Raw genomic sequence first — 12,475 nt, 5'->3', positions numbered from 1 at the left:
TGGTCCTCAACCTTTTCAGGCCACGACCCCCCCCAAAATTCTCGGTTCCACAGATAAATGTTATGAAAATAGCCGATTTACAAGCTCATTGCGAGGCGTTGTGAGCTTGTAGATCGTCTGTTTTCAAAAATGTTGCCTCTTTCTTATATTATTTGACAATTTGACCAATGTTTCGCCAGTTGTTAGTAGTATAGTTTGTCCTTAAATTGTCACTTCACTGTCATCTGACCCCCCCCCCCCCCCACGGGGATCCCGACCCACAGGTTGAGAACCACCGATACGGTACAGTCCCTCCCTGGACATGACCCAATGCCAGACAGGGAGGCATTGGGTGCCATTTCTATAGTCCTTGGTATAAAACTCGGCCAGGGATTGAACCCCCCAGCCTCACAATCTCAGGGTCAGATAACCACAAGGACGCTGAGCTGAAACCAACACAAACACTAGTTGAATTGCTTCAAATTGTGTAAGTCAACCCACAAGAGCCTTTAGTTTACAGTCAGGTTGTATTTGCCTGTCGTCTGACCCATGTGAGAGATCACTTAGTATAGTGTGTTGATTACTTTTGATGCAGTAATGGTCTTTTTTAGGTATTAAATAAGGTCTTAAAAGTCCTTAAATTGTCTCTTCACTGTCATCTATGGACCGCCCAAACATCATGCTGGGACACGATCCACGGGTTGAGAACCACTGATTTAGCTGATGATCTTATACAGAACGACTTACAAACAAGTACAAAATGGTCTTCAGTTCCCACTAGATCATAAACATTACAAGGAGGAACCAATAGCAAGGATTTGTAACTCAATCCCTCGGAGCCACCACCACACGCAAGTGTAGCATCTCATAAATACATAACAGCAAAAACAAAACTATAAAAATAGAGGCTGCATGGCAAGGCTGTTTTGCTGTGGTGCCGTGCTCACATAATGCACAGGAGGCTGAATGCAAAAGCAGTCAGCAACAATAATACTACAGCCTTAATGTTGGGCCATAAACCATATAAATAGCCAACAAATTACTTTAATCCTTACATTAACCTTATTCACTTTGCATCTCTCAACTGTATACGTTCAAATAATTCAGCAAAAATCCTCTCCTCTGCGCTCTCTCTTTTGCTTCCACTTTTAATTGCCGTTATTCAGAAATCTGATTTCAGTAAATGAACACACATTATTATAGAACCTGGAGGCACACTGTTGCATTAATCACACAGGTTTAGAGAAAATGTAACAATAAGTCAAAAATATGGAGACACATTTTATGAGGACCTGAATACTTTTCATGACCCGTTGTATTTAGGATGATGTGTGTGTGCTTGACTAAACGTAACAAAAATCCAAGGTATTTTAGTCAAATTTAATTTACCACAAAGTAAATATTTCTTGAAATGTAAAAATGCCCATAAAAAGACAGTGGGCAGAAATTACAATGCTTTTTGCTACTGCATGTTAATACCATGTTATTTAACAGTGCACTACACAGTACAGTTTCTGGGGCAACTAAAACTAAACCAAATGAAACTAATTTAATGAATCACAGTATGCAAATAATTGATACACCAATGACTTAAAAACTGCCCCCCACATTTGATCAAATGCCCCAAATTAGACAGAGGGCAACAAACATGATAGTGCTGTGTGTGTGTGTGTGTGTGTGTGTGTGTGTGTGTGTGTGTTTGACATTCTCTGCCAACTTTGATGTTCATTGACCAAGTTTCAAGGCAGCAGCGAGTTCAGTTCAGGTGGTGTGTAGGAATATTGAATGTTATTTAACATTACAAATGATGTAGGTAGGGGAATTTGGAGAGAAGTGATGATCAATAAAATTGTGTTTTTGACTTGACTTATTTACGCTCGTCGCTCTCCACCCTCATCATCATCAAACACATGTGGTAGACCAGTGGTTCTCAACCTGTGGGTCCCCACATGTTTTTGGAGGGGTCCCCAGATGACAGTGAAGACAAGTGACAATTTTGTAATACCTCATAAAGAAAGAAAAGAAAAAGACCATTACTGCATCAAAAGTAATCAACAAACCCTACTATAAAAACTAGTCAAACATTGGCCAAATTGTCAAATGATATAAGAAAATAGCAGATCTGCAAGCTCAAAACGCCTCGAGGCGTTGGGGGCTTGTAGATCTGCTATTTTCACAATATTTATCTGTGGAACCGAAAATGTAATGCCTTCAATTCCAAGTGCTTGTCAGGGTGGGGGGTCCCCAGTTCACATTATGATGATTTTGGGGGGGTTGCGACCTGAAAAGGTTGAGAACCACTGTGGTAGACAAATAAAATCAATAAAACAGAATAGATGTGTTGTAGATGTTTTCCCATAGTACGGTATATCTGTCTGTCACTAAATGTTTCTATGAATTGAATACACATGGACGGACCCAATGGAAACAAGCCATATGGGTTCAATCTTTTTAGCATTGTATTTGTATTAAACTGTACTCTGTGCTTTTTTTAATGCAAACTGTTAATAAAGTATTCAATCAATCAATATTCAATCAATCAAAAAAAAAACTTGACTTACTTTCTCCATTAGCAGCAGGCCAGGAGCACATCATCACACTCAGCAGCAACACACCACAAAACAAGGTCACATTAAAACCCTGTCTCTCCATTCCTGTGGAAACGGTACAAATCCTCCCCAGGAGGTCCCTCAGATAAATAAATATGTTCCAAAGAGTCAGAAGAAAAAGAGGTGGTGGAGGGGGGGAAAAACCTAAATAAACACCACTGGTCCAGATAGTTCTTAGTGTTTTTTTTTTAACCAGCCCAGACACACAACACTGCTTAGCTTTAGCTCTAATGGGAGCAGGCTAACAGCTAGCTGTGGTGATGCTAGCCGTTTAGGATTATCTGTGGGATTCTCCCTCAAATCGCCGTGTTGTTGTTGTCGTTGTTGTTATTATCCCCCGTTTAACGGACGACATATGTTAGTATCTTCATCATTAAGTAGTATTATTATAACGTTGCGCTATTCTTCCGTTGCTGTGCGATAAGAATACCCGTAGAGGAGGGAGAATGGTAAACAAGAAGAACAACACGCGTTGTTGTTGCTGCTGCTGGTGGAAATGGAAATTCCTCCTCGGGAAGAAGAAGGAGAATCCGCATCTTCTCCCATTTTTCCTTCCCTCCAGGAGCCCCCCAAAAAATGGGACTTGAAGATTTTTTTTTAAATAAAGATGAAGCATAAAATGAGATCTGTGTCCTGATTTCTTTCAGACGTAGCTGGAAAGGAAAGCAGTGCAGATAGAGCAGGTTTAGTGTGGTGCTGCTGCTGCTGTATGGAGGCAGCAGAATGTGCTCTCAGTCCTACTAGCAGATAGATATTGTGGTGCTGTATGTATGTATGTATGTATGGAGGCAGGCTGTGCTCTCTGGCTGCTCTCAGTCCTACTATATAGTAGTGTGGTGGTGGTGCTGTATAGAGGCAGCAGGCTCTCCTCTCAGTCCTAATAGTAGTAGTGTAGTGGTGGTGGTGCTGCTGTATGGAGGCAGCAGGCTGGCGGTGGGTGCTCTAGTCTCCTCTCAGTCCTAATAGTAGTAGTGTGGTGGTGGTGCTGCTGCTGCTGTATGGAGGCAGCAGGCTGGCGGTGGGTGCTCTAGTCTCCTCTCAGTCCTAATAGCAGCACATGAATGAACAGAGAAATAATACTGTGCCGAGCTGAGCCGTGCTCGGCGTTGCCATGTCTGACTGTCTATTATAAGCGGTAACAGATAGTTGGGCACCAAGGAAGAGTGTGCCCCCCCCCCCGGTGTTAAATTGGTTATGTTGTCCATTTTTTTTATATAAAGAAATTGTCTTTTATAGTAGCCTAATCCCTAATGTAATGTTTTCGCGCACCGAGCTGGGAATCGAACCCCGGTCTCCAGCTCGGCAGGTAACACGCCGGGTCTTTTGCGGGGTTGCTACACTATACATCAGTGGTTCTCAAACGAATAGTCAGGGGATATTATAAAAATCTTGGAATAAATTCCTTACCAAAAAAAATCTTCACCAATGTGTTTGTAAAGGTGTCTAGTAACACATCTCACAAAGACTGAAATGCAGTCCCCCTAGGAGAATTTTTGACAGCTCCTTAAAGTTGGGGTACCCACCATAACCTTGGTTAAAAAAAAATCCCCAAAAAGATCTAATTTTAATTCTGTTTTAAGTAGCATGTGAGGTGTCAAACTAGGGTGTTTTTATGATTCTGAATCCATTGCAAGCATTTGTTTTGCACCAAAACCACTCCTTGGGCTAAAAACGTCCCTATCTCAATAGGCTTTTTACACAAAAAGTATACCTGGAAAAGGATGGCTATGGCCGTTTTTAGCCCAAGGAGTGGTTTTGGTGCAAAACAAATGCTTGCAATGGATTCAGAATCATAAAAACACCCTAGTTTGACCCCTCACATGCTACTTAAAACAGAGTTAAATTTTGATTTTTCTTTTTGATTTTTTTTTAACCAAGGTTATGGTGGGTACCCCAACTTTAAGGAGCTGTCAAAAATTCTCCTAGGGGGACTGCATTTCAGTCTTTGTGAGATGTGTTACTAGACACCTTTACAAACACATTGGCGAAGATTTTTTTTGGTAAGGAATTTATTCCAAGATTGGAAAATATTCTGCTAATATCCCCTGACTAGAAGCAAAGATTTGTGTTAAAAACGTTCGCTTTAAAATAAAAAATATTCAAAGATTTGCAATTTTTTTCAAAAATAGCAGATAGAGAAAAATTGTATATCTGCTATTTTTGAATAGTATAAAATAAATGTATAAAATATGGTTGAAGTGGTTAAAATGATTGTGACACTATATTAACACATTTGCTGGGGACCCCCTGGAACCCCACCAAGGACCCCTGGGGTCCCCGGACCCCACTTTGAGAACCAATGCTATACACGATGCGAACTTGGCAACTTCTTCTTTATGCCCCAAAATGACTGGATATACAGGTTTTGTAGCAATTGTAGAAATATTAGACCTTATGAATATGATCGAATGTTTAAGCATGTTCTAATCATAGGTAGGCCTACTTTACTTTACTTAAGACATTTTTTTTTTTTTTCACATTTTGGACAAAATAGCCAATTTTACATCGAGGTGCCCAGATGTCCCTAGTGCCCACCTATACTGTTACCAATAGAGACACACGGCCGGAAGCGGAAGGCCTACAAATCCACGCCCACTTTTGACACTCGGGGTCCGTTAGAAAGATGAACTGCAGCTCTCAATGCAATCTCTATGAGAGGCATTGTAAAATACCGTCATTTCACTGGTTAACTACTGAGGCTGTAGCGATTTTTTTTGTGTTCTAATAATCTGTCCCATTTGTTTAATTTGTCCTTTTTAATGTCCCATATCTTTCATCTCGATATACTACCCACAATATACTATAATATACTCCATCAGTATGTCAAAACCGCTAGCATCGGAGATCCAGACTTTAAGTGGTCGCATCACGGACGCATCCCTTGAGGTTTTCAATACCCAGAAAACTGGCGAAAGTGGCCGTTTTCAATAGGTTTTGGTCATTATCTCTGGAACAGAAGGTCCAATCTGCTCAGTTCAAAGCTTGTTGGATGCGTGACTTTGAGGACAATAAGCACGCAATGACACATTTTCGGGTTATTTATTTTTTTAGGGGAGGCGAGACCTTAGTTGGGCAGGCGACCGCCTCTCCTGCCTCTACAGTGGGTACGCTGTCGGTCGGCGCTCGGCGCTCGTAAAGACAGTGATGTCACTGAAATGCCTGTCTGCTGTCTACCCTCTGCTGTGTTAGCATTATGGGTAACTCGTTAAAGTGGCAAATTAAATGTGAAACACATCAACTATTAAGAAAACAAGAAGATATGTTGACAAAGACACTCCATACATTTGGAAACATATTTTTATTTAAATCAATATCGTCTCCAGTTAATGTAGGAATATTTCAAAAGTAGGCTAATTCTCATATCCTCTCATAGGGATTGCATTGGCAGCTGCAGTTCATCGTTCTAACGGACCTCGAGTAGCGGCGCTGTCTCAAAAGTGGGCGTGAAATTTGTAGTCCCCGTGTGTCTCTATATTGGTAGTTGCTGGTTGCTGGGGGGCGGGGGCTTGTTTCCTAAATGTTGTTTAAACCAGTGGTTCTCTCTCAAACATTTTCATGTCATGGACCCCGAAATTATATGTAATTGTCCACGGACGGTGACGGACCCCCCATCTAAACATATTTTGTGCCAGGGAGGGACCCCCCATATACAAGATGTAAAGCAAATCTACAAGCTCACAATGCGTGCACCGCGACGCGTTGTAAGCTTAAGATCGGCTATTTTCAAATAGCAGACGTATATACGGTTTACGTGATTAAACTTAAGGAAGCCCAAATAAGCAAAGTTCTACACTTCAGAAAGAAGCCCAAAAAACTACCATTCTACAGAAAAACAAGCCCAAAGTCGCTTATAACAAGCAGACATGGCAACACTGGTGCTGTGCGGGGCAACGACGCGACGTCTGATCTGAAATACCCCAGAGGCCCGTTACACGCACTTTGATGCCCCTAACGAATTATGTGACGACAGAGTAGAGAGGGTCGCTCTGGTGGCTCAGCTTTTTTTGGGATCCGAATCAGCACTGTAATAATAAATATTGTTGTTTATAATGCTTTATTATTGTCATACTTAGAAAACTTAAAACATTGTGCAGACACTAAAGCTATGAAAACCAGAAGAATCTGTGAAGAACATAGTATTGGGGTCCGGGTCCCTAAAAAAATGGCAACTAAAGTAATCAAAAATGTCGACCAAAGAACACGATTTTTGTACAGGATCTCCTCACTGGTCAGTAGGAATACATTGAGGACTCTAGCAGGAGCACTTATATTGATTGATTGATTGATGTACTTTATTTAGTAAGACATGAGAACAACTACCCTACATGGAAGTACAAATTCACAATACAAGGTCTACTAAACTGGAAGGCTCATGAAGCAATAAGCTTGTTTAAAATGAGATCCCCACGCACACAAATCATGATGACATATAAGAGACAGACAGATATACAGACTATACAACGTCATACAATCAGTAGGCTTGGATTTTTTACAGGGGCCACTTCTGAATTGCAGGCACCTGTAAGTGCTCTTTTAGAGCGGATTTGAAGGAGAGTAAGGATTCACATTTGTTTATGACTGTTGGTAGGGTAGGGCATTCCACATTTTGGTGGCATAGCAGTAGAATAAATGTAACCCCTTGTTTGAGACAAAATCTGTGTTGAACGTGATTTGTGGAGCTCCCTCTGGTGTTGTGTTTGTGGACATTGACGTTTTTGAAGTAGTTTGACAGGTACATGGATGTTTTTGAGGTGTAGTGTATCTTGTAGACCATGGTCCATTGCAAGTAGTTGTTCTCTGTCCTCTACTCTACCCTGAGCCATCCCACCCTAGCAAAATGAGCAGGAGTTAGATGAGTTGTAGGTGTGAGGCCAAGTAGTAGCCTGACCAGTTTGTTTTGGGATGTCTGGAGCATTGTTTTTAAGGCCTTTGTGGTGCTATGGTACCATGAGGTGCATGCATAGAAGAAGTGACATTGGATAATGGGTGATGGGTGATGATGTTATCACAAGAAAGGAGGAAATTACCTAGGTTCCATCTTGGAGGCAAACCTCTAAAGTGACAAAATGGCCGAAAGAGTGATCAAAACGGTCAACCAAAGAACACGCTTTTTGTATAGGATTTCCCCTCTAGTCAGTAAGAATACACACCAATGCCTTAAAAACAAGGCTCCAAACATCCCAAAACAAACTAGTAAGGCTACTTCTTGGCCTCAAACACAAAACCCATCTAACCCCTGTTCATTTTGCTATAGGATTGGATGGCTTAGGGTTGAGGACAGCAACTGGGATCCCCCTGTATTTGTCAAAATACTTCCAAAACGTAAATGAAGTCCACGATCATAACACCAGAGGCAGCTCCACGGATCATGTTCAACCCAGATTTGGCTCAACAAAGGGAATGAACTCGTTCTCATGCTATTCAACGAAAATGTGAATGCCCTACCAAAAGGAGTAAAGGAGTGTAAAACCTACTCACTTTCAAAACTGTCCTAAAGAAACACCTTCAGGAGGCTGCAATTCGAAAGTGGCCCCTGTCAAAGTCTTAACCTAACATTGTATCCTTATTGTAACCTAACCACGCCAGCCATTGACTATTCTTTATGATGACTTGTTTTGCCCTCACACATATAATACACATGGATGGTATGGTACCATGCTGGGTTCATTTAGCAGGGTAGGCTGATGGTCAGGAGTTCTAAAACTCTTTAATGTCAAGGATCCCCCAAATCAGTGGTGGAAAAAGTACTCATATTTTGTACTTAAAAATATAAATACTGCAATGTAGAAACACTCAAGTTATCATTATGTCTAAAATGTATTTAAAAAAACGTTTGAAAATATCAGATCTACAAGCTCACAACGCGTCGCATGGCGACGCTTGTGAGGTTGTAGATCTGATATTTTCAAAGTTTAAATAGGGCTGAAGTGGTTAATGTATGTTTTGTAATAATAATCCATTCCAAATCTACAAAGTAACTAGTAACTAAAGTTTTCAAATAATGGTAGTGGAGTAAAAGTACAATATTTGCCTCTGAGATGCAGTGGAATAGAAGTCAAAGTATCGAAAATTGGAAATACTCCAATAAAGTAAGCCCCCCCCCATGGAGCCCTGGCATGGGGGTCCCACTTTGGACCCCACTTTGAGAACCACTGGTATAGGCTGTTCTAGAAATACCCATCAATTATCTATTTAAGATATATGATTTACCATGTCATGCCAGATACAACTCCAGTTTAAAATAATATTTATGGAATACAATAATCTTAACTGTCCATATGCTTGAAGAGGTTTAGCCACTCTTTTAATCACACTATAGAGCAATACTTTTCCACCAGCTAATGAAATCACCAACAACTTAATCAATATTCTCTCTCTCTCTCTCTCTCTCTCTCTCTCTCTCTCTCTCTCTCTCTCTCTCTCTCTCTCTCTCTCTCTCTCTCTCTCTCTCACACACACACACACACCCCATTTTATTGATCATCGCTTCTCTCCAAATTCCCCTACCTACATCATTTGTAATGTTAAATAACATTCAATATTCCTACACACCACCTGAACTGAACTCGCTGCTGCCTTGTGCTTGGTCAATGAACATCAAAGTTGGCAGAGAATGTCAATAACACACACCTACTGTACAACTTCTACACACACACACACACACACGCACGCACGCACACGCACACGCACGCACACACACACACACACACACACACACACACACACACACACACACACACACACACACACACACACACACACACACACACACACACACACACACACACACACACACACACACACACACACACACACACACACATTCTTCTTCTCATCCTAGTGATTCTGCTGCCACCTACTGGTGATGAGACAAACCAACTGCAGTTAGCTGCTATTGAAGAGAACATGTTGTCCACAGCATGAATGCCACATTATTGAACCCATTTTCAACAGATTGTCAGCGTCAGAATTAAACGCATGTCATGATATTTGGACCTCATCTTCATCACATGATATTCTGACTTTCTAACTATGAAGAGATTGTGTGTGTTCCTTTGAATGAAGAAAGGAGGTCATAGCCACCATTCAAAGCAATGTTTCTCTCAAAAATGTATGACAGATAAAAATGTATGCTTTTATATTGTAGCAAAGTCTCATGAATACACAGGACCACGATGGAAACAAGCCCTCTGGGCTTTTTGTGTTATCCTTTTAGCGTTATTGTATAACTGTACCTCTGTACTTTTTGCAAACTGTTAATAAAGTATTCACTCAATCAAAATCATCCAGTTCTATGAGTGCTGACACTTTTAGTATAGCTGGTCGCAGTGGGAATCCAACCCCTGACCCTGTTTTTGTCATGGTTTGTGTGGGCTATCCACGAAGAATGGAACTCATGTTCTATCCACCCATCCATGCTTTATCCATTGAGCTCCACAGAGGATATAGGAAGTAATAAAAGTGTGAGAAACTACACTGGACATAGCCTATAGCCTACTGTTGTGATGGACAGTAGGCTACAGCCCCGTGACACCTGTTCTGTGACAATCTGTGGTGTCATGGGACTATATGTTACCTAAAGATTTGAGTTACCCCCTATAGTTTGGTTGGATGTGAATTTTTGGATACAGGGAAATGCCTTCTTCCTACCTATCGAGGATCCTAATCTCTTGTCTTAAAGATTAGCCAACCATATTCATTATTGATATTGTTATAGTTGAGACTCTCAGTGGTTAGAGTGTTCATTCAAAAAGTACAAAAACTTACAATAAAAAATAAAAGAAAAGCAAAAGCATAAAACAACATAATTTTTAAAAATATATACATAGCAAAAAAGGCAGTGAATCAGGCAAAAACAGCGAGGATATGAATAACAACACGGAGATTTAAAAATCAACTAAAAGCAAGAGTGAAGAAATAGGTCTAGAGCTGTGCTTTAAAGCTATCCACAGAGGCTGCCTGTCTTAGGTGTAATGGGAGTTTATTCCACGCCGTCGGCCCGTAGAAGCAGAATGCTGCTTCACCGTGTTTTTTATTTTGTAGGCACTTCAAGCAGGTCAGCAAGACCTGAGGGGGCGGTTTGGACCATATCTAGGCAGGCAGTCATAAAGGTCCCAGACCATTGAGAACTTTATAAAGAAGTAAAAAAAAAAAAAAAAACGGGAGCCAATGTAGTGAAGCTAAAACTGGAGTAATATCTTCCCTCATCTTAGTTTTAGTTAAAACTCTGGCTGACGCATTTTGAACAATGAATCTTAGTATGTCTAAGAGGTTGCAAGGCTTCTTGACCCTGCAACCTTTCGGTGCCACTGCAGCACTGCACAACCTGCCACCACTGCTGTACTTTCCCACTATTGCACTGGCCTGTCCTTTAAAGAAGTCTGATAACATTTGCATTGTCTTTTACGGTATTTTGTCTGAAACAGACAACTGTAGTAGTAGTGCAGCAGTGCAGGGCAATGTGTCTTCAACAGAAAAACAGCCGATGTGAGCTTGTAGATTGGCTATTTTCGGCAAAGAGGTTTGGTGTACATCGAAAAAAAGTGTGAATGGTGAATAGTGGTACAATATTGGGGGGGGGGTCGTCCCTGCTTCATCTCTCTCTCAGCTAAGCGGACCTTGGCCTGGAAAACGCTGAAGACCCCTGGTGTTGTAGGTGATGTGGTGAGAGAACGAGAAGGAGGACTAGACAACAAAAGGAAAACCATCTACAGAAGAATCCCCTGACTGTATCTGAACCCCCACCCCCCCAACACCCCCATAATTATCGCGGCGCCTTCCCTTTCATCAACTGACCAAGGAGGAGGAAGAAAGAGAGAGAGAGAGAGAGAGAACACAGAGACCCATCATCTGTCCCAAGGCCACACATTACCTCAGCCCCTGGCAGCCAATGCGGCAAAGCTTCTGAGTACATGACACATCCCAACAATTAGCACCGAGGGGTAGAATAAAAGGCCAAAAGGGAGATTTAACCCATTGAAATCGGCAAAGCCTTCGTGTCATTTTAGATTTTAGCTATATTTTTCAAAAATAGCAGATCTACAAGCTCATGGCGTGCCACTTTGTGCCACGCCATGAGCTTGTAGATCTGCCATTTTTGTAAAATCGTGAAAATGTGTGCAAATCTTTGAATATATATATTTTAAAGCAACATTTTTAACTCAAATCTTTGCTTCTGAGGGTCCCTGGAATGAAATATTTCGAAACGGAGGTCCACGGCCAAATACATATAATTTTGGTCCTTGGCATGAAAAGGTTTTGAGCACCACTGATATAATAGCCTAACTGAAGTTTTTCAGAAAACTGTATAGGATTTAGAAGACATTTGTAGAATCGGCCTCAGGTCTTAATGGGTTAAAAAAAATACTGAGCGGGAATATTATCAGTGGCCACCCAAGTACTCCAGAACAGTGAATCACTCCTCCCTAACAAGTTACAAGTACACACTGTACTCACACCATCATCACACCACCCGACCCCTCTACAACGGACTGTGTTGTGCCTGTCCACTTGCATTTGTTAAGGCCTCATAAATGACCCCCCAACACGCATGCATGCGCACACACACATGCACACGCACAAACACGCACGAACACGCATGCACGCCAGTGTTGCCATGTCCACTTATTATAATAGGCAAAGAAATAAAGAATAAATAAGAATAAATAAATAAGAAATAAAGAAATAAGAATAAATAGAGAATACTTTGGGCTTGTTTTTCTGTTGCGTTCTTTTGGGCTTGTTGCTTTACTTGCTTATTTGGGCTTTTTTTAAAAAAACAGCGGTTCTCAAACATTTTCATATCCCCCCAAATATATGAAATGTATTTGTCCACGGGCCCCCATCTGAAATTATAATTTCTGCCAGGGACCCCTATACCAGATGTG

The 12,475-nt window shown here is 41.2% G+C and overlaps 1 protein-coding gene across 2 annotated transcripts in view; it reads right to left on the bottom strand.

The window, feature by feature from the left end:
• Positions 1 to 3,413, bottom strand: part of LOC308093050 (insulin-like growth factor 1 receptor) — a 114,194-nt gene extending 110,781 nt beyond the window's left edge. For both annotated transcript variants that reach the window (XM_080439258.1, XM_080439259.1), the window contains exon 1: positions 2,541 to 3,413. In XM_080439258.1, the coding sequence (XP_080295384.1) occupies positions 2,541 to 2,631 (91 nt within the window). In that variant the 5' untranslated portion in view covers positions 2,632 to 3,413. The remainder of the gene's footprint in view (positions 1 to 2,540) is intronic.
• Positions 3,414 to 12,475: the final 9,062 nt, after the last annotated feature.

Source organism: Gymnoscopelus braueri, assembly GCF_963280865.1.
Source record: "Gymnoscopelus braueri genome assembly, chromosome: 1".
NCBI lineage: Eukaryota > Metazoa > Chordata > Actinopteri > Myctophiformes > Myctophidae > Gymnoscopelus > Gymnoscopelus braueri.
The sequence above is the reverse complement of the archived record's forward strand: the minus strand, read 5'-3'. Positions and strand labels throughout refer to the sequence as shown.